The 24,086-nt window shown below is 45.2% G+C and overlaps 1 protein-coding gene across 1 annotated transcript in view; it reads right to left on the reverse strand.

Moving 5' to 3' along the window:
- The window catches only part of XRCC5 (X-ray repair cross complementing 5), a 145,074-nt gene that overhangs the window by 79,029 nt on the left and 41,959 nt on the right, over positions 1–24,086 (reverse strand). The window contains exons 11-13 of the mRNA XM_089659323.1: positions 19,146–19,283; positions 14,196–14,286; positions 10,351–10,478 (exon numbers count right to left, since the gene is read on the reverse strand). Coding sequence (XP_089515449.1) covers positions 10,351–10,478; positions 14,196–14,286; positions 19,146–19,283 — 357 coding nt within the window. The remainder of the gene's footprint in view (positions 1–10,350; positions 10,479–14,195; positions 14,287–19,145; positions 19,284–24,086) is intronic.

Below are 24,086 nucleotides of genomic sequence, written 5' to 3' on the forward strand. Positions count from 1 at the left end.
GGACCCTGCATTCACTATATCCGGTCTCCCCGGACCCCGCATTCACTATATCCGGTCTCCCCGGACCCCGCATTCACTATATCCGGTCCCACTGGACCCTGCATTCACTATATCCGGTCTCCCCGGACCCTGCATTCACTATATCCGGTCTCCCCGGACCCTGCATTCACTATATCCGCTCTCCCCGGGTGGCCCTGCGTTCACTATATCCGCTCTCCCCGGGTGGCCCTGCGTTCACTATATCCGCTCTCTCCGGGCGGCCCTGCGTTCACTATATCCGCTCTCCCCTGACCCTGCGTTCACTATATCCGCTCTCCCCGGGCGGCCCTGCGTTCACTATATCCGCTCTCCCCGGTTGGCCCTGCGTTCACTATATCCGCTCTCCCCGGGCGGCCCTGCGTTCACTATATCCACTCTCCCCGGGCGGCCCTGCGTTCACTATATCCGCTCTCCCCGGGCGGCCCTGCGTTCACTATATCCGCTCTCCCCGGGCGGCCCTGCGTTCACTGTATCCTTGTTGAATCTATGCAACGAAGAAGGAAGGTAGTTTTGAAGGCAAAAGGGGGTCCAACCCAGTACTAGCAAGGTGGACCTAATACAGTGGCCGGTGAGTGTATATAGTACGTTCACATCAGTCACTACCGCCAAGGAGCTTCCACTCCAAGGCCCCTCATATTAATCCACATACATACTAGGGTCAATGTAGACAGGAACCAGTAAACCTACCAGCATATGGTAAATATAAAGTGCAGCGCTAAAGTGAAAAAACATCAAACCAAAAGTTCGTTCAGAAAAGTTCGTGCAGTATGTCAATTCATATATGGTGACAACCAGGTACTAACACAGCTGTAGATAATCCAAAAAAGCTAGTGAAGGAAAATGACAGAAATGCGCACTCACCAACCGCGCATAGGAAATGCGCATTAATATATCAAAATCAGCGGGTGCAGTTTCCATCAAGGAGAGGTGTCATCAAGCAATAGTCGGCTGGGCTCAGAGGACCTCCTTAAGATCAGGATGAACCATCTGGATAAAGGCTCCCTCCTCTGGATGCTGTATGCAGTGAAGGCTGTGTATGTTGATCTATTAACCCCTCCTTGCTGTTCTTTCACATGTGTTTCTCCGTGCTCACCTGCATGTCTACCTACCAGCATGTCTAAGGAGTGTGGGAGGAAACCGAAGCACCCGGAGGAAACCCCACGCAGGCACAGGGAGAACATGCAAACTCCAGGCAGGTGGTGCCGTGGTTTGGATTTGAACCTACTGCTGCCAGGCAAAAGTGCTAACCACTTAGCCACAGAATAAAGTGGTATCTGGACCTCTCAGCAATGGTGCGGCTCTTCGTTTTCCGTTTTTGTTACTCGACATTACAACAGTACCAGGCAGCTATAAAAGAGTTTATTATATAGAAATGACACCTTTGTTTGTGACAACATGAAGACTTGGCGCTGACATTCAGTATAACCGCGACACTACACTGTTTTTTAAAGAGGTCTTCGGGGTCTAATGCCAGAAACGATTTCTCAGTGTAAGTAGGAGAGCGATAAAAAGGAGTGAGACTAAATTTCACACAATAAACATAACCTCTGCCTTCAGTACTCACAGTTACTGTAAAGACGCCGAATATAGAAAAGTGAGATAAAGGAGGTGAAATGGATCTAATAAATTAACATAAAATTGCCATGCAGCCCTGTTTTTTTAAGAACTGGAAAAAAAACATGTGCTAGAGCTCTATTGGATGTTAGCCTCCCTAGCGGTCTGATTATGTGCACATTTCTGTGCTCAAAGCGGTACATTTTTTTGCATGGAAATATATTGTTTTTTAATTGTAGGTCTGTCATTCTATAACTCACTGAAATCTGAACAAGAGTCTAGTAAACATCCCGGGTATGTTAAAACTTGAAACACGAAATCATAAATTATAATATAATAAATCATAAAAATAATAATATAATAATAATAAATGTAATTCAATAATATAATCAAACCAAAAACACTGAAATGTGAAATAGAGCGCCAAGTTCGCACATCGCTGAGCTCAGTCGCAGAATCGTTTTCAGTGTCCGATGAGGAATTTCCCCCACGAATCATTATCACTCAATTCTGCAAGTGGTTCTGATTTACTATCGCTGTTCTCTAGCCGGTCTAAAACCGCGTCTGACCTAAAGGGACGCTTTTTGGACGCCATGGACGTTTCTCAGTTTCCAGGCAGAAAGAACAGTAAAAATGCAGGCAGGGCGCCGGACAAAGCACTCGGGACAAAATGTATGTGAAATGGTTTGATACAGGAATGAGATTTTAGTGTATTTAGTGAATGTCACTTTTAAAATTTTTAAATTTCCCGCCAGTTCCATCCCCCGTACGTCCCGACGTCGCAGGGAACGGAACCTGGAAGACGGATACCGGCATCGAGCGGAGGACATTGCCGGGGACACTGCAGGAGGGACATCGCGGGAGCGCAGGACAAGGCAAGTGAAGAAGAGATCCCGGAGCAACGCTGCAGTGTATTCCTGAGTGTAGCTCGGGGTTACCGCTTGTGGTGCTGAAACTTTACCCCAAACTACACTCAGGAATACCGCCAGGGAGGCTAAAAAACACGGCAGCTAGCACAATACCGTGATACAAAAGCATAATACACAGTATAAAACAACAGTGCAGGTAAATTAAAATGTATGTGCAACACAACAGTGCAATGCAAAGACATCAAGCTCTTACGTGTCACCACAAATTGAAGAAAAAAAAAATAAAACAAAGGAATCCAAAAGTGAAGCCAAAAAACCGGCTGTGTACCTCAGACACAGTTGATGAGAGATCTGCGTACCAGCCCAGTACCGTGTGACTGCTGTGACCAATCACAGCAGGTCACGTGACAATTGTAAACAACGGATGGCTTCCTTTCATGCCACCCATTGCATACATTTGTGTCACTAGCTGCGATTGGACACAGTGATCACATGGTACAGACTGGGCCAATCACAGCCCATCCAGCGCGAACGTAGAGGTTCTTTCAGAGACTGAGGGGGTGTCAAATGATGTTCTTCTGGATCCCACAGAGCCACGCTGTGATGAGATCTGTCACAGCTGTGTACCTCAGACACAGTTGATGAGAGATCTGCGTACCAGCCCAGTACCATGTGACTGCTGTGACCAATCACATCAGGCATGTGACAATTGTAAACAACGGATGGCTTCCTTTCATGCCACCCATTGCACACAATTGTGTCACTAGCTGCGATTGGTCACAGTGGTCACATGGTACAGACTGGGCCAATCACAGCCCATCTGTGTCACAGCCCATCCAGCGCGAACATAGAGGTTCTCTCAGAGACTGAGGGCTGTGAGTTGCTTATAACCGGTCACATAGTACAGGACAGAGCGCGGGCTCTGCAGAACGAGTGATCTTTGATGGTCCTGGAGGTTGGAGGCTAATTCTAACTACAGTTTGGAAGTCTGAGGCATATATCTTTACCTGCATTGAGGGATTTCCAAACCTAGTGATTGGAGGCTGAGTTGACGGGGGTCTAGGATTCTTGAGCCCATATTTAAGGCATTTTTTTCACCATTATCTGGTGAGTGCGGTATGTGATCTTAGCACAAACGGGTGTGAACACTGGTCAAGGGTCTTGGAATAAGGACTTATTATGACGTGTTCTTGGAGAGTGGAGTCTGGTGATCCTGGAGGTTGGATATACTCTGGATTGGAGATCTAGAGGATTACTGACTGGGTCTAGGATCCCAAAAACCCCTAAAGGCATTTTTTTCACTAGTATCTGGTGAGTGCGGTTTATTTTTTTGAGCACTATCTTGGTGGAAGACCATTTCATTTCTTTGGAAAGAGGACTTTCAGAGATTTTTTTTTTTCACCTATTTGGAGTGGGACTTATAATTTTCTATATAAAATTTTATTATATTATTTTGGAGTGATATATAATTTTTCATTTTTATTTTTATTATTTTTTTTGTGCTGTTTTTATGTTTTAAATATTCTTTTGAGTGTTTATTTATTTGCGCTGTTTTAATGTTTTTTTGTCATCTGTGTCATGCGATTAGCTTTGGCCAATCACAGCTAATCACAAAAAAAAAAAAAATTGAGTCATTTCCATTCCATTATATGCTTGCTTATAGCAAAGAAATTATTTGCTGCAAGCAACCATAATACAAAAATGTACAAAAAAAAAAATACTGATCACTTCCCCATAGTACAATGTTACTAAGGTAACATTACATTACTCTGGTCACAGTGTTTTATGAAGAAGAAAAAAATTGTAAAAAAATCCCCAAAAAACCAATGTAATAAAGAAAAATATATATTTTATTTTATTATAATTTTTTTTTTCATACGGTCACCAGTGTCCCTGATCACCGCCATACCAATTATATGATGACGCTGTACTGCACTGGTGACAGTGTGTAAAAAAAAATTAAAATAAAAAAAAATTGTGAAAAATGTTTTTTTAATTTCTTCATTTTCCAAAAAATTATGACACAAAATTACAACTTAAAAAAATTCGCCGTGACTCTTACTAAATACATCGGACTGTTTTCTTTGCAAAAAGGGGTCATTTGGGGAATATCTGTACTGTCCTGACATTTGTGGGCCTCAAGAAATTAGATTGGCCGTCAGTACATCAGTATGGATCAATTTTCAGATATATATTCAGTGGACATAAAAAGTCTACACACCCCTGTTAAAATGTCAGGTTTCTGTGATGTAAAACAATGAGACAAAGATAAATCATTTCAGAACTTTTTCCACCTTTAATGTGATCTATAAACTGTACGACTGAACAACAAACTGAAATCTTTTAGGTGGAGAGAAATAAAAAAAAAAAAAATAATACGGTTGCATAAGTGTGCACACCCCTAAACTAATCCTTCGTTGAAGCCCCTTTTGATGTGATTCCAGCACTCAGTCTTTTTGGGGAGGAGTCTATCAGCACGGCACATCCTGACTTGGCAATATTTGCCCGCTCTTCCTTGCAAAAACACTCCAAATCTGTCATCTCCTGTGCACAGCGCTCTTCAGATCCCCTCACAGATTTTCGATCGGATTCAGGTCTGGGCTCTGGCTGGGCCATTCCAAAACTTCCATCTTCTTCTGGTGAAGCCATTCCTTTGTTGATTTGGATGGATGCTTTGGGTCGTTGTCATGATGAAAGATGAAGTTCTTCTTCATGTTCAGCTGTCTAGAAGCAGCCTGAAGGTTTTGTGCGGATATTGACTGGTATTTGGAACTGTTCATAATTCCCTCTACCTTGACTAAGGCCCCAGTTCCAGCTGAAGAAAAACAGCCCCAAAGCATGATGCTGCCACCACCATGCTTCACGGTGGGTATGGCGTTCTTTTGGTGATGTGCAGTGTTGTTTTTGCGCCAAACATATCTTTTGGAATTATGGCCAAAAAGTACAACCTTGGTTTCATCAGACCAGAACACATTTTCCCACATGCTTTCGGGAGACTTCAGATGTGTTTTTGCTAAATTTAGCCGGGCTTGGATGTTTTTCTTCGTAAGAAAAGGCTTCCATCTTGCCCCTCTACCCCATAGCCCAGACTTATGAAGAGTACGGAGATTGTTGTCACATGGACCACACAGCCAGGACTTGCCAGATATTCCTGCAGCTCCTTTCATGTTGCTGTAGGCCTTTTGGCTGCCTCCCAGACCAGTTTTCTGTTCGTCTTTTCATCCATTTTGGAGGGCCGTCCAGTTCTTGGTGATGTCACTGTTGTGCCATATTTTCTCCACTTGATGATGACTGTCTTCACTGTGTTCCACAGTGTATCTAATGCCTTGAAAATTCTTTTGTACTCTTCTGACTTATACCTTTTAACAATGAGATCCCTTTGATGCTTTGGAAGCTCTCTGCGGACCATGGCTTTTGCTGTAGGATGCGACTAAGAAAACGTCAGGAAAGACTGACTAGAACAGCTGAACTTTATTTGGGGTTAATCAGAGGCACTTTAAATAATGTCAGGTGTGCTCTGACTCCTATTTAACATGATTGTGAATGGGATTGCTTCATTCTGAACACAGCTACATCCCCAGTTATAAGAGGGTGTGCACACTTATGCAACCGCAATATTTTAGTTTTTTTATTTTTACTCCCCTTCCCCCCCCCTAAAAGATTTCAGTTTGTTTTTCAATTGAGTTGTACAGTTTTATAGGTCACATTAAAGGTGCGAAAAGTTCTAAAATGATTTATCACTGTCTCATTGTTTTACATCACAGAAACCTGACATTTTACCAGGGGCGTGTAGACTTTTTATATCCACTGTAGCTTAGTTTGTGAAATCTCTAACTTTCCTACAGAATAAATAATAAACACTGAATTGGGTTATTTTCACCAAACAAATGTAGCAGAATACATCTTGGCCTAAATTTATGAAGAACAATTGTTTATTTGCAATAATTTATATCAGAAATGAAGGAAAACATGTTTTTTCCCAACATTTTCTGTCATGTTTCACATGATTGTCATATTGACTGTCAAATGCAGGGGTGGACTGACAACTCATGGGGCCCCCGGGCAATAGGGGATCATGGGGCCCCTGTGTCCTTGCCCAAACTCAAAAAAGCCTATGAAAAAGGTACCAGGGGCATCTCATGGGGCCCCCTACTGACCCCGGGCCCTCGGGCAGTGCCCGAGTTTCCAAATGGTCAGTCCGCCCCTGGTCATATGCCTTTAAATCTTTTCTGTGTTTTGTCTCTGCTCCTCCCTTTCCTTTGGTTAGTTAATGTTGCATAGATAGCCCTCCCCCTTTTCCCAGAGATGCATTGCAGCTAGCCTCATGGCATGCAGCAAGACACAGTACGTTCTTTTGACCTATCGAATGTTCATTGTTGTAAGATTCTCTCGGTTTATGGAATAAACTTCACAAGATCTACAAGATGTCATTCTCATTGAGTCACTGACTGTGATATCCAACTAAGGTTGAAGTTATCGCCATCTCCTCACAACTGTAAGTTACAGAGATCACACTATCAATGCTTAGATTGGAGACACAGAACATTTTCTGCCTTTTTTAGCAAAAAATAGAAAACCCAGTGGTGATTAAATACCCCCAAAAGAAAGCTCTAGTTGTGTGAACAAAATGTTACAATTTAGTTTGGGTACAGCGTTGCATGACAGCGCAATTGTCATTCAAAGTGCGAGTGCGCTGAACGGTGAAAACTGGCCGGTAAGCAAGTGGTAATGATAGAGCACAGAGCACCTCGGTGTACAACAGAGGAAGGCTTACCGGAATCCTAGGACCCCCAATTAAGTGTGGTCAGCCAGCACTTGTATATCGGGTCCAAGATATCCGGCTTTCCTCAGAACCACATATGGAATGATAGCGCTGTGCGTTACAATAGATCGCTCTGCATATAGGCTCAGTATCATGAAAAAGAAAAACACGCCATCCAGTGTAATCCCGATACAAAAAACACCAATTAATGTGGTAAATGCACTGACAATGACATCATCTTTGACAAAACTAGTAGGGCAGAGCCGGAACACACGCCACTGCGCATATGCGATCTGGCAGCGGCCATCTTGGGTTCTGGAGCATGAGTTGTTTTTTATCATATGAAGTGCCGGGTTATCATCTTTTCATTGTAAGTGTATTTACCATTCTTCTTGTTGCCGACATGTAAAAGGTCATTTCCGGGTCCCCATGTCAGTGTCCCCGGTCACTATGACCAGGACAGGATATAATGCGAAGAGATCTGTAATACATTAGATTCAGTGGAGCTCAGAGGAGACCTCCATAGTCTTTAAGACCCTGGGTGTTTCATTAAAGAGAACAGGACATCCTCCCAGAACCCCGACCCCACCCTCCACAGCTAAGGACACAGCTGATCACAGATCGAGGTAAAGGGCCAATCGCAGCAGCCCTTTACCATGTGATCAACTGTGTCCAATCGCAGCTGATCACAGTGTAAACAGACTTGCCGATTATTGGCAGTCTTTTCCTCCCGCGCTGTCACGGTGTGAGGAAAGGAAAGCCGGTAACCGACAATTCACACGGGGGACATTTACATCAGTGCCCTGATTATCAGTGCAGCTGAGCAGTTCCCATCAGTGCAGATCAGTGACACCTATCAGTGCCGCCTTTCAGTGCCACCCCATCAGTGCAGCTGAGCAGTGCCCATCAGTGCATGCCCATCAGTGCCTCCTCATTAGTGCCCATCAGTGCCGCCTTTCAGTGCCACCCCATCAGTGCCGCCTATCAGTGCCCATCAGTGCATGCCTATCAGTGCCTCCTCATTAGTGCACATCAGGCCCGCCTATCAGTGCTCATCAGTGGAGCCTACCAGTGCCCATCCTTGCAGCCTATCAGTGCTTCCACATTAGTGCCCATCAGTGCTTCCACATTAGTGCCCATCAGTGCTTCCACATTAGTGCCCATCAGTGCTTCCACATTAGTGCCCATCAGTGCTTCCACATTAGTGCCCATCAGTGCTTCCACATTAGTGCCCATCAGTGCTTCCACATTAGTGCCCATCAGTGCTTCCACATTAGTGCCCATCAGTGCTTCCACATTAGTGCCCATCAGTGCTTCCACATTAGTGCCCATCAGTGCTTCCACATTAGTGCCCATCAGTGCTTCCACATTAGTGCCCATCAGTGCTTCCACATTAGTGCCCATCAGTGCTTCCACATTAGTGCCCATCAGTGGAGCCTATCAGTGCCCATCAGTGGAGCCTATCAGTGCCCATCAGTGGAGCCTATCAGTGCCCATCAGTGGAGCCTATCAGTGCCCATCAGTGGAGCCTATCAGTGCCCATCAGTGGAGCCTATCAGTGCCCATCAGTGGAGCCTATCAGTGCCCATCAGTGGAGCCTAACAGTGCCCATCAGTGGAGCCTAACAGTGCCCATCAGTGGAGCCTAACAGTGCCCATCAGTGGAGCCTATCAGTGCCCATCAGTGGAGCCTATCAGTGCCCATCAGTGGAGCCTATCAGTGCCCATCAGTGGAGCCTATCAGTGCCCATCAGTGGAGCCTATCAGTGCCCATCAGTGGAGCCTATCAGTGCCCATCAGTGGAGCCTATCAGTGCCCATCAGTGGAGCCTAACAGTGCCCATCAGTGGAGCCTAACAGTGCCCATCAGTGGAGCCTAACAGTGCCCATCAGTGGAGCCTAACAGTGCCCATCAGTGGAGCCTAACAGTGCCCATCAGTGGAGCCTATCAGTGCCCATCAGTGGAGCCTATCAGTGCCCATCTGTGGAGCCTATCAGTGCCCATCTGTGGAGCCTATCAGTGCCCATCAGTGGAGCCTATCAGTGCCCATCAGTGGAGCCTATCAGTGCCCATCAGTGGAGCCTAACAGTGCCCATCAGTGGAGCCTAACAGTGCCCATCAGTGGAGCCTATCAGTGCCCATCAGTGGAGCCTAACAGTGCCCATCAGTGGAGCCCATCAGTGGAGCCCATCAGTGGAGCCCATCAGTGGAGCCCATCAGTGGAGCCCATCAGTGCAGCCCATCAGTGCAGCCCATCAGTGCAGCCCATCAGTGCAGCCCATCAGTGCAGCCCATCAGTGCAGCCCATCAGTGCAGCCTCATCAGTGCAGCCTCATCAGTGCCCATCAGTGCAGCCTCATCAGTGCCCATCAGTGCAGCCTCATCAGTGCCCATCAGTGCAGCCTCATCAGTGCCCATCAGTGAAAAAGAAAAATTATTTATTTGAAAATTTTCTAACAGAAATGTGGGGGTTTTTTTTCAAAATGTTTGGTCTATTTTTTTGTTTGTTTAGCAAATATCACCAAAAGAAAGTTCTGTCTAAACAAAAATGATAAAAATTTCATGTGGGTAGAGTTACATGACTGCGCAATTATCAAAGTGTGACAGCGCTGAAAGATGACCTGGGCAGGAAAGTGATTGTGAACCCTTCCATATACCCAGTGAATTGACTGACTTCAGGTGATGCACAGAGATGAAACAAATCCTCCTACTTAAGTTGTACCTGTTTATCTGTAGCCCTCTCTCCTTTACATCCATTAAAGGGCAGGGAGCCAAAGTTACAGTTACAGTGAGAAGAGCTGATTGGAGGGAAGAGACACACTCTCCTTCACTGCACACAGGCACAGAGCTGAGGCTGTCAATCTTAGGCTGTGTGTTGGAGGTCCCACCACCATCACCTTTCTATCTCTTGGTGTCAGGAAAACTTGTCAGAAGTGATTTGTGCTGATAGCAGAGGAAGGGGGCGGCAAACAAAAATGACACTTAATGCTCTGAACTGGGACAAATACACACCATAGAGGGATATGCCTTGTTCATATTTCATGTCTGAGGTTTACAACCACTTTCAGTTCTGAGTCAAATGACAATCTGCACAGTACAGTGTCAGCATCTTAGGACTATCTCTTACCTGGAACAGCCTCTGGAATTGGGGGTTAGGGATTTTGCTGGGATTGAACAGATCCTCCAAATCCTCCCCATCATTAGACACCAAACTCATGCTGTCAATGAGAGAGTCCACTGCGGACAGCTGGTCATCTGCGGGTGACAACAGGATTAGACAATGAACATCTTACCATCACAGTCCAGTAGGAATACACAGTAACACTTCTTGTATAAAGTACCACGGGTGACTATTACAGCTTGTGGGAGGGAGACAAACAACCCCCTTGGAAGCGCCATCTAGACATGTGACTTGCGCATGGCTGTCTTTCCTCATTCTTGGCAGGGGAGCAAAATGACAGGCAGTATGCGCAGCTGGGGAGGTAGTATTAAAGAAAAACTACTTCTTTGGACTGAGCGTGAACAAAGCATAGTTTTGCTGCGGGCCGGAGCAGCACATGCCGGCTGGACAACTTACATCTACTTCGCCCCCCTGCCGATCCGTGCTGTGATTGGACACAGTCATACATAGAAAAATTCCTCATCGGTATGAGTTTAGCATGCAGCATTTAAGGAGGAGCCTGCACGCCGTGACGTCACGCCGCCGGATCAAGGAGGTCCGACGGCCATTACTACATACCAGCTGGTCAGTGCTCTCAGCAGCTGCATGCTAAAATCATATCTATGAGGAATTTTTATATGTATAACTACATTTATTTACCTTTTATCATTCCTACTTTAATAAAAGTTCACAAATATTACACTATAGGCATTTCCCTTCTTGCTCTGCATTGAGCACTTAAATCCCCAAAAGCTCCCCCTGGTGACTATCCCAGTACCTGGAAGAGGCTACACCCACGTCCTTAAAGGGGACCGCCGGTTCAACTACCACCCTGTAACCCTGATGAAATCCACCTTTCCTGGGCTGCTTCTAACACCACCTTAAGAGGGATTCCTGGCAGACCTCCTTTTAATAACATACTGCGCAATACCTTTGCGCATCTGGTGAGTGCGCATTTTATCTGTTTCCTGCCCCTCACCGAATCTTGCTGAATTACATACGAATGAGATTAATTGAGTCACCTTGAGCCTTAATTTTATTTATTTATGTATCCATTTAATTACGGACTGGAATTATATATATATGTGACATATAGTTTATAAGTATCAGGATTATAATATATTTACATTTTAGCGAAGCACAAATATTTTATGTGTTATTAAAAGCAGCACATATTACACACATTCCACTTGTTGGGCACACAGTTCAGCCTTTGATTTCCCCTCAATGTTAACCCCTTCCCAGCCAATGTCATTAGTACAGTGACAGTGTACAGTATTGGTATCACTATTGTCAGTCATTGAGTATCCTTCCCAGACAGCGTCAGCAAGCGCCAGACTGTCCGCCACACTATCATAGTCCCACTATAACTGTCCTCCACACTATCATAGTCCCACTATAACTGTCCGCCACACTGTCGTAGTCCCACTATAACTGTAATCCACACTATCATAGTCCCACTATAACTGTCTGCCACACTATCATAGTCCCACTATAACTGTCCGCCACACTGTCGTAGTCCCACTATAACTGTCCGCCACACTATCATAGTCCCACTATAACCGTCCGCCACACTATCATAGTCCCACTATAACCGTCCGCCACACTATCATAGTCCCACTATAACCGTCCGCCACACTATCATAGTCCCACTATAACCGTCCGCCACACTATCATAGTCCCACTATAACCGTCCGCCACACTATCATAGTCCCACTATAACCGTCCGCCACACTATCATAGTCCCACTATAACCGTCCGCCACACTATCATAGTCCCACTATAACCGTCCGCCACACTGTCATAGTCCCACTATAACCGTCCGCCACACTATCATAGTCCCACTATAACTGTAATCCACACTGTCATAGTCCCACTATAACTGTAATCCACACTATCATAGTCCCACTATAACCGTCCTCCACACTATCATAGTCCCACTATAACTGTAATCCACACTGTCATAGTCCCACTATAACTGTAATCCACACTGTCATAGTCCCACTATAACTGTAATCCACACTGTCATAGTCCCACTATAACTGTAATCCACACTATCATAGTCCCACTATAACCGTCCGCCACACTATCATAGTCCCACTATAACTGTCCGCCACACTGTCGTAGTCCCACTATAACTGTAATCCACACTATCATAGTCCCACTATAACTGTCCGCCACACTATCATAGTCCCACTATAACTGTCCGCCACACTATCATAGTCCCACTATAACTGTCCGCCACACTATCATAGTCCCACTATAACCGTCCGCCACACTATCATAGTCCCACTATAACCGTCCGCCACACTATCATAGTCCCACTATAACCGTCCGCCACACTGTCATAGTCCCACTATAACTGTAATCCACACTATCATAGTCCCACTATAACCGTAATCCACACTATCATAGTCCCACTATAACCGTAATCCACACTGTCATAGTCCCACTATAACTGTAATCCACACTATCATAGTCCCACTATAACCGTCCGCCACACTATCATAGTCCCACTATAACCGTCCGCCACACTATCATAGTCCCACTATAACTGTAATCCACACTATCATAGTCCCACTATAACTGTCCGCCACACTGTCATAGTCCCACTATAACCGTAATCCACACTATCATAGTCCCACTATAACCGTCCGCCACACTATCATAGTCCCACTATAACTGTCCGCCACACTGTCGTAGTCCCACTATAACTGTAATCCACACTATCATAGTCCCACTATAACTGTCCGCCAAACTGTCATAGTCCCACTATAACCGTCCGCCACACTATCATAGTCCCACTATAACTGTCCACCACACTGTCATAGTCCCACTATAACTGTCCTCCACACTATCATAGTCCCACTATAACTGTCCTCCACACTATCATAGTCCCACTATAACTGTCCGCCACACTATCATAGTCCCACTATAACCGTCCTCCACACTATCATAGTCCCACTATAACTGAACACCACACTATCATAGTCCCACTATAACCGTCCTCCACACTATCATAGTCCCACTATAACTGAACACCACACTATCATAGTCCCACTATAACTGTCCTCCACACTATCATAGTCCCACTATAACTGTCCGCCAAACTGTCGTAGTCCCACTATAACTGTCCGCCACACTGTCATAGTCCCACTATAACTGTCCGCCACACTATCATAGTTCCCCTATAACCGTCCGCCACACTATCATAGTCCCACTATAACTGACCGCCACACTGTCATAGTCCCACTTTTTTTTTTTTTTTTCACAAATAGATATACTTTTGCAGTGAAGTGTGGAGTTTCACGGGGTGATTTTTTCTAATTAATTGAATTGCACTAGATTGTTTATTTTTATTTCTCGAGGTACGTGTTTGGAGGAATAATTTTCACAGATTGGAGGAAAAAGATTGAAATTAGGACACTATATTGGATTTATTTTGGACAATTTTTGGACAATTTTTGGGCATAATTTTGGAGTTCACATTGGACTATTTTGAGTTGGTGTATTTATATTATATTAGATCATTTGGTATATTTAGGGTCTTGAGTTGTATACTGTCCCTGATGTCATCAAGCCCAGGGAATACTTCATAGACCAGGAACAGTCCACCACTGGCCCATGGGGGGGACGGGACCGTTTTCCATCAGCACAAAGGATAAGGTGAGAATAAGGTTTCTCCTCACCCCTACACAACACAAGCAGTTGATCCAATGCATGCGGGCACAGCCCCACTATATAGGAAAGCTTTCTTTTTTGCCCGGAGTTGGGCTTTAAATAAGCAGCTTCACCAGATTTTATGACTGTACCTGTCGGCTTGAACTTCTTGTTGTTTTCAAGTGAAGAGAAGAGATATTGACGGAGATCTTCCATGTATGGTAGCTGGACGTAAACAAGGCACTGGGAGCAGAAAACAGCAATACTCAGTAACATGGCAGGAAGACATCAGGGTCAGGAAGATATGTCAATGTATTTCTGAATGGTAAAGTAGACGTTATAAGGTCAAATATACATCACAAAGATCACTGAGCTCATCAGAGAAAAGTGAATACAGTGAATAAAAAGACAACAGTGCATGTGTGTGTGTGTGTGTATATATATATATATATATATATATATATATATATATATATATATACATACACACACACACACATACAGTGAGGAACAGAAGTATTTGAACCCCCTGCGATTTTGCAAGTTCTCCCACTTAGAAATCACATTGTAGGTGCATTCCCACTCAGAGACAGAATAAAAAAAAAAAAAAAATTCAGGAAATCACATTGTATGATTTTTAAAGAATGTATTTGTCTCGCACTGCTGAACATAAGTATTTGAACACCTGAGAAGATCAGTGATAATATTTGGTACAGAAGCCTTTGTCTGCAATTACAGATTTCAGACGTTTCCTGTAGTTCCTGACCAGGTTTGCACTGCAACAGGGATTTTGGCCGACTCCTCCACACAGATCTCCTCTAGATCTGTCAGGTTTCGGGGGTGTCGCTGAGCAACACGGAGTTTCAGCTCCCTCCAAAGATGTTCTATTGGATTTAGGTCTGGAGACTGGCTAGGCCACTCCAGAACCTTGATATGCTTCTTACGGAGCCACTCCTTGGTTCTCCTGGCTGTGTGCTTCGGGTCGTTGTCATGTTGGAAGACCCCTCCACGACCCATCTTCAATGCTCTGACTGAGGGAAGGAGGTTGTTGCTCAAAATCTCACAATAAATGGCCCCATTCATCCTCTCCTTAATACAGTGCAGTCATCCTGTCCCCTTTGGAGAAAAGCACCCCCAAAGCATGATGTTACCACCTCCATGCTTCACAGTGGGGATGGTGTTCTTGGGATGCAACTCATCCTTCTTTTTCCTCCAAACACGACGAGTGAAGTTTAGACCAAAAAGTTCTACTTTGGTCTCATCTGACCACATGACTTTCTCCCATGCCTCCTCTGGATCATCCAGATGGTCATTGGAAAACTTCAGACGGGCCTGGACATGTGATGACTTGAGCAGGGGAAGCTTCTGTGCAATGCATGATTTGAAACCATGAGGGCATAGTGTTCTACCGACAGTGACCTTTGAAACTGTGGTCCCAGCTCTCTTCATGTCATTGACCAGCTCCTCCCTTGTAGTTCTGGGCTGATTCCTCACCTTTCTTATCATCAGTGATACCCCACGAGGTGATATCTTGCATGGAGCCCCAGTCCGAGGGAGACTGACAGTCGTCTTTAGCCTCTTCCATTTTCTAACAATTGCTCCAACAGTTGATCTATTTTCACCAAGCTGCTTGGCAATTGCCCCGTAGCCCTTTCCAGCCTTGTGGAGGTCCACAATTTTGCCTCTGGTGTCTTTTGACAGCTCTTTGGTCTTGCCCATGGTAGTAATTGGCGTCTGACTGGCTGTGGGGTGGACAGGTGTCTTTAAAGAGCTCAGACAGGTGCTACTAAGTTAGATTAATGAGTGGAGTAGAGGTGGACTTTTTAAAGGCACAGTAACAGGTCTTTGAGAGCCAGAATTCTTGCTGTTTCTTAGGTGTTCAAATACTTATGTTCAGCAGTGCAAGACAAATACATTCTTTAAAATCATACAATGTGATTTCCTGAATTTTGTTTTTTAATTCGGTCTCTCAGAGTGGGAATGCACCTACAATGTGAATTTCAGACCCCTCCATGATTTCTAAGTGGGAGAACTTGCAAAATCGCAGGGGGTTCAAATACTTCTGTTCCTCACTGTATATACACACACACACACATTGAGCCCCATTGTTGGTGTAAGTGGGAGGAACTGTGACTCATCATTGGTGTCATTGGGCCCCATTGTAGGTGTAATTGGGAGGAACTGTGCCTCATCATTGGTATCAGTGGGAGGAATTGTGCCCCATCACTGGTGTCGTTGGGAGGAATTGTGCCCCATCACTGGTTTCGTTGGGAGGAATTGTGCCCCATCACTGGTATCATTGGGAGGAATTGTGCCCCATCACTGGTGTCATTGGAAGGAATTGTGCCCCATCAGTGGTGTCATTGGGAGGAATTGTGCCCCACTGTAGGTGTCAGTTGGAGGAACTATGCCCCATTGTTGATGTAATTGGGAGGAACTGTGCCTCATCATTGGTGTCATTGGGCCCCATTGTAGGTGTAATTGGGAGGAACTGTGCCTCATCATTGGTATCAGTGGGAGGAATTGTGCCCCATCACTGGTGTCGTTGGGAGGAATTGTGCCCCATCACTGGTGTCGTTGGGAGGAATTGTGCCCCATCACTGGTGTCATTGGAAGGAACTGTGCCCCATTATTGGTGTTGGCAAATGAAATAGTGCCCCAAGAGCCGGATAAAAGCAAGCAAAGGGCCGCAGTTTGGAGACCACTGCCCTAAAGGGTATGTTATGCTGTCTTGCCTTCTCCCCCTTCTCTCTTACAAATGGAACAGTTTTTCTTGAGATTTATTTGTGCTGGAATTTCTACCCGTCTCGTGCACAGATGTGCTGCAGGGCTCAGGGTTTAGGTCCCAAGAGAGGACTGCAGCACATCTGCGCATATGCCAGTTTCTCTGGCCCTCTGCACACACGCATGAGCAAAGACTGCTCCCAGAGAAGTCCAAAACCTTCCCTGTCCTTACGTGTGCATGGAAAATCACCTGCACATGTGTAGATGTGCCAATGAGCTTTGCCAGAATCCGAAGAACAGACAGGGCACGTCTGGGCATGCACCATAATGGTGGTACCCGAGGGGAGGAGAGTTCCACTTTAACTGGCAACATTCGGGTAAAGCGGGAACCTAAAGTTTTAGTCCAGGGGTGCTCAACCCTCTGAGCAGTGAGGGCCACTTAAGTGATTTGGTAACTGGTCGCGGGCCATAATTGAATGAAATAGTTCAGAATTTAACATTTTTTATTTTGAATAGCATAATGAACATTTTCCTCCTGCATGAATGCCGGTGGGAGGGAGAAGAGGAGAAGTTGACTTTGAGCAGTTGCAGGAGGAAAATGGAGAGGATGAGCTGCTCCTCTTGTCCAAGTGTAAAACACAATGTGACAGGGAGGCAGCACGTGGCCCCAGGAGCATGGAGCGGTGGTCGCCATTGTGACCCCTAACGCTACACCAGTGGTTGGGGTGGTAAAAACCACCTACCCCCCCAAACCACAAATGTAAAGGAGCACTTACTGTCCTGAGCCCCCAATAAGACTGCTTTCACACCTGCGGCTTTCCTGGGTTAGCTGCACTTTGCCATAGACTTCCATTGTATCTTACGGGTGTGGTGCTGAAAGCGCACCAAAACTCCTGCATTTAGTTTGAGGTCGAGGGCCACAGCAGGGGGCTCAGAGGGCCACAGGTTGAGCACCCCTGCTGTGAGTAAATTATTTCCGATATCCTCATGAGTGAGCCCAGAGCAAGTCTTGTACTACAGGTGAAACTCGAAAAATTTGAATATCGTGCAAAAGTTCATTGATTTCAGTGCAGCAACTTAAAAGGTGAAACTAATATCTGAGACTCATTACATGCAAAGCAAGATAGTTCAAGCCGTGATTTGTCATCATTGTGATGATTATGGCTTACAGCTCATGAAAACCCCAAATCCACAATCTCAGAAAATGAGAATATTCCATGCAATCAATAAAACACGGATTGTACATAGAACAATATCGGACCTCTGAAAATTTGTTGTTTTTTTTAAACATACTGTCAACCTAGCAGTACAGTGACACCATAGTGACACTGTACTACTTGTGGGGGGTGATGATAATTTTTTTTCTTTTTCAAACAATGATTGCTTTTACACCCATAAAGGCTGTTAAAGCAATCATTTCTCCTCTCTGGCTGCATTCTTGCAGCCATTGAGAAATACTGTGTGAGCTGTGATTGGTCACAGCTTGTCACATGGTACAAGGCTGTTGTGAATAGCCTTGTACCATGTGATCTCTGTGATCATTCAAAGATTTCACATGTAGTAATCAATGATGTCAGAAGTGACATCTTGCTTACACCTATTCATGTGATCACTGATTGGCCAACAGTGATCACATGATCGGGACCTCACACAGAGGTCCTGTACAGCAACTGGTGTCCCGCTGTGTTCGGAGGAGCGCGCACAAGCAGGGAGCGGGGAGGATGTTTATAATCGGCCACCCGCCCCTTAACTGCTCCCGTCCAGCCGTTTATATACATGGGCAGGGCGGGAATTGGTTAAAGTATAACTAAAGGCAAAGAGGTTCCCAGGGAGCACGCACAATCCAAAATGGTGGGCGCCGTTTATGAACGGCAACCTGCCCCTGCACTGCTACCGTCCGGCCATTTATATACAGCAGCTGGACGGGAAGTGGTTAAAGCCCAAATCCCAGCAAAATACACCATCCAAAGTTTCAGGGCCAGTTCACACTACATGCGTTTCAGTTGCTTTTTTTCTGCATCCAAAATGCACAATAAGTAGGTTATATGGTGGTCAATGTCCTAGTTCACATCAGTTCCAGTGCGTTCCGGTTCCAGAAAAAAAAAGTACAACACGCTGCATTTTTTCTGCACAGAACTGTACTGGAATGTAGTAAAACGCATCAAAAACGTACCAAAAACACGCATTTAAATTGAAGAAAAAGAAAGAGGGGAAAAATGAACTGGAATGCATAAAAAACGAACCAGAACGCGCCAAAAACACGCATGCAAAAACGCATCCGGAACGCATCTGGACTGTGTTTCTATAGCGTGAACCGGCCCTCAGAATGTAACTGTACGACAAGAATGTCGACTTTTCGGCTTGGAGATGATCAATACCTCGTACTTCTCCTTGATCCTGGGGAAGGCAACTCCAACTTGGGGGTTAGATCTTTTATCGTAGGCGTAACGTACGATGGCAACCATCTCCATGTCATGGAGGGCACGGATGAGGGCAGACAGTGCAACAGCTGCAGCCTGAAGAACAGAGAATGGGTATACAGGCATGAGGAATAGAACAGAATACAAAAGTAATACAAAAGCAATAAATCTATATATTTGAGCCCCTACAAAGTACAACGTCCTGGACCGGTTTGTGAAGAACTTCTCTGTGTTGAGGCAAATAACCCTCAGCCCGTCTATGGAGGGTAAACAACCCCCGCCTCCAGTAGTAGTTTATACAGATATTAGAAGTATGACTATTTCCCACCAATCTGTCCAACTCTCTTTGCTCTTTGTTTTGATGTGGCAAAAAAAAAAATTCTAACCTGTATAAACATGCCATTTTGATTGGTAACACCATGTATCTTATCCCTAGCATTATATGAAGAAACATATCTCCGGCATCCCTGTAGACGTCCATGCTCCTTCCTGCTGGCAACTGTTTGTTGCAGACTTTCATTGTACAATCTGCTGATCAGTTGCTAGATTCCACTCTCAGACCTGCTTCTGGAACAGATTGTACAGCTAATGTCTGCAACACCCAGTGGCTAGCTGGGAGCGACATGTGAGGGTATAAAGGGATGACGGGGACATGTTCTTTTATTTAATGCAAAGGCAGAGCAAAGTGGTTGGCTGGGAGCAACATGTGTGGGTATAAAGGGATGACGGGGACATGTTCTTTTATTTAATGCAAAGACAGAGCAAAGTGGTTGGCTGGGAGCAACATGTGTGGGTATAAAGGGATGACGGGGACATGTTCTTTTATTTAATGCAAAGACAGAGCAAAGTGGTTGGCTGGGAGCAACATGTGTGGGTATAAAGGGATGACGGGGACATGTTCTTTTATTCAGTGCTAAGGCTGAGAGCAAAGCTGGCACACGTCAGTAGCTGAAGAGTGGGAGAAGGGCCTAAGGTCGCAACAGTCGAGATGTCAGGATATCAGATAAAATGGTGGACGTACCCCTGAAGACGTGCATGCGCACGAAACGCGTCAGGATGGAACCATACTTGACGTCACGCCGCTGCTGCCGAAGGACAGAGCGGTGGCCATCTTGGTACTTTACTTTTACTTTGCCTTATACCTTGTTCCATGTGGATGTTTTATTTTCACTGCAATAAAAATGACTAGGTATATACGATCGCTGGGCTCCTGTGGTGAGCTATCCTTCCCTAGGAAAGGGTCCATCTCCAATTTTTGCCTGTGGCAGAGCAGTTCATGTTAGATCCTCTGGCTGTCTCTTGGTCCCCCGATGTGATGTGCATGCATGCTATTTACCAGTAGCTTTCTAGTGAGTTTACATCTGGCAGAGGTGGTGGATTCCTTCACTTGACTAACATCACGGCTTATCTTTCACCTACGATTGCTGTGCCTTGTAGTCCTACGGACGCCAATATATGTTTATGGACTACTGTGACACGAGTCACTTTGGGTGGGGGGCCCATGGAAGCCAGCTCACTTTGGAGAGGTGGGGAGACCCCTGTCTCAGCTCCCCATATCCCTCTTATGTGTAAGTCACCCTGTGCCTGTTAGGGGTACAGGGTGATCTGTCCTAATATTGGGGTGGGAGGTTGTTGATTGTTTAATGTCATGTGGTTGCATCCCATTGTTCTATTGTGTGTCTGGCTTAGGAGCAAACTATTATGGGATGTATGTGTTTATGTGTATTAGCTTAGTGGGGGGGGGGGGTGTCTCCAGCAGCCCTCCCTCCTGATGGGACTGTCTGCTGGTGTGAATACCTGTGTGTCACTTGTTACTAAATGTAGATTTTTTTTTCTCTATATTTACCTTTATCACCTCATTATTCTACTTACTAACTAACCTTCTCTCTAACGGATCTCTAGCTCCCATCCTATACTCTACTCCTATCTTCGTTTTCGTACTATAGCCGATGCAGAACGCTGTCCTTCAAACAGACGTACTACGCCCCATATCACTCACACATCCTATTCCTAGACTCGTGAAACAGATCCAAAGCTTTAGCATGTGCTATTCATATTCTTTATCATACACTTCACACTCCCCTGCTCAAAGGTCAAAATACAATATGTCTCCCTGCGCATTTCTTATATACCGTACATTTCCTGGACTGTAATATTACGTTGACACAATGTTTTACAACGTTATGCCTGTTATGCTTTGACCCGTCTGCGACATGGGAAGCGCCATACAGTGATATGTCCGACCTTGGATTCACGTCTGTACATGTATTGTTATGACTGCTTTCTCCTAATAAAAATCTTTTTTGGAAAAAAAAAAATGAAGATTGCCCCGCCCTGTGTCATTATGCAGGGAGGGGGGATTGCCCCCTGAGTGTATATATCTTGTATCTGGTTTACTTCAAGATTGGTGTCGTCTAGTTTTGTATGGTCGGCTGTGGTGTCTGTTGTCGGTGTTCGGATGGGGAAGTGGTGTTCTAATGGATGTACTCAAGCGCAGACTGGGTCAGGTCTGTTACAACTACATTATATTTATTTCATCTACCTCATTTATTTTACTATTATCGCCACGTTTGCTTTGTCTTGTATTCCTACAGACATCATTATAATAATAATTATTTTATAGACCATTTGTTAAATTGCAATGTTTTTAATTTTTTTTTCACTTGACTGTCCCACCTGATATTATTTATTTGATATATATATTCATATTTATCTTAGCGCTGCACTTTTATATTGTTAGATAAAAGGGTGGGAGTGGCATTTGGGGGTTGCACCGTAGCCAAGATCTCAGCCAATCAAAAAAGGACTAGAAGAATGAGGGAGTGGTTTACAAAAATACGTTTACCCAGACGCCGTAAGTGCGGTGACACTAGAAACAAACATAGAGCTGCTAAATATTTCTTCTATAGCATGCTTGAGGGGATTGTAGCCGTATTAGTGAACTTGCGACAGAACTGACAATTGAGTATTGTCCGAGAAACTTTATTTGCACTAACAGAGCATGCAAAACTTTATTATGCTTTATTTTAACAGCACAAAGACTCTCCACCTGTTCTTGGCTCTGACACGTTTCACCCCTTACCCCTGGGTTCACATATATGCGGCACGAGAGCCCATTCATTTGAATGGACTCCCATGCCCCGTATGGAAGAAGTCCCTGCACCACTTCTGAAAACGCAGCACAGGAACCTCGGTTCCTAAGTACGGTTGCGTTTTCCAGTGTGGGCGGTGTGCCATTACAACTAAAGGCACCCGCCCGCGGGTCCGCAGGCATGGATTTTCATGTGGAACCTTCACATATGTGAACCTAGCCTTACAGGGGCTCAATTATAGAGTAGAAACTCCTGTAAGGGGTGAAACATGTCCAAGGAAGGAACAGGTGTGGTGTCTCATTTGCACAATCCCCCCCCCCGGTTCACATCTATGCGGCTGTGCAGACCGCGTTTTGCACGGGCATGAGAGCCCATTCATTTGATTGGACTCCTGTGACATGCAGGGAAGAAGTCCTTGCACGTCTTTTGAAAACGCAGCCCGCTTGGGATCCTCGGTTCCCAGAACGATTGCATTTTCCAGTGCAGGCGGCATGCCATTAGAACGAATGACACCCGCCCGCGGGTCCGCATTTCTCTGTGTGGGTGGTGCGGATGCACAGATTTTCGTGTGGATCCGCAGCGGCACCACCCGCACAGATGTGAACCTGGGGTTAGGATTTTAATTTGGTAGAAACAGCAGTATATAGTATAGTTCTATGCTTGTTCCAATTGCAAAGGTGAGGTGAAGGAGTCAAATGTTTAGCCTGCACCCACGACGGGAGTGTAGAACAGGACCTTATGAAGGACAGAGAGGGGTAGAAAATCGGCTGTTTTAAAAAAAAAAACAAAAACGAAAAAAATCGGTCGTTCAATCGGCCGATGTTCCCACCAACGGTAAAACAATCGGCCGATTTTCGTCCCGTCTACAGCCGGCATTTTTACTTCTGTCCCTTGCAGAGAGCTCCGCTATTATATTTTACATGAAAAAGTCTTGCGGTTGCAACAATGTATCCATTTCGGATACAGATGTTTTTATTCAGATACAAATAGATACATTGTTGCAACCGCAAGACTTTTTCATGTAAAATATAATATCGGGCTGGAATTCTTCTTTTTCTTCTTCTTGCAGGTCATGGCTCATGCGCAGATTTTTTATCGGTAAAACGATTGGCCGATTTGCCCATCATTGCAGGGAAAATGGTCCGGTCGTCAAAATCGTCCGTGAATTTTCCAACTCGACCGATAAAAAAATGTGCCAAAACCCCGAAAAACGGAGGACCAATTAACCCACTAACGGTGCGAAAATCGGCCGATTTTTTTTTCGGCCGATTTTTGACCTGTCTATGGCCTGCATTAAAGTAGTGTTGGGGGATTCAATTCTAAAAAAGCACTCCAGCGCTCAAATCAGGGTACTTCAGACAGTATGTAATGCTTCCTCGGGTGCGGCCCTCCATGGAGCGGGGAAATTCCAGAGACCCGTGAAAGCAGCTCTTGCCCTTGAAGGGCAAACAGGACAGCTGTTAGGTTCAGCTCTGAGGAAGGAAGCTTGACTCCTGAAACGCGTTGGCTCCACTCACCAGATGCTTCCGAGACTGGACAGACATTCAAGGCTCTATTTTCACATATGCCTGTTGCCTTCATGCATTCGTGAGTATGCAGGAGGAGTCTGCGCCCTCTTGTGTGTGTTTTCACCGCTCTCTCACCCTTTCACAGGACCGATCAGGTTCACCTGGCAGTTTTTCAGGCGGACTCGATTGGACAGTCCATTCACCCCTATGGACTGAAGGGTGTAAACGAACTTGGGTCCATTCACACCTGACTAACTCTGGTCTGATCTGTACCCCCCCCCCCCCAAAAAAAAAATGTG

The sequence above is a fragment of the Staurois parvus genome, unplaced genomic scaffold (assembly GCF_062004578.1).
Source record: "Staurois parvus isolate SC_StPar_1 unplaced genomic scaffold, SC_StPar_1.0 ptg001147l, whole genome shotgun sequence".
Classification (NCBI taxonomy): Eukaryota; Metazoa; Chordata; class Amphibia; order Anura; family Ranidae; genus Staurois; species Staurois parvus.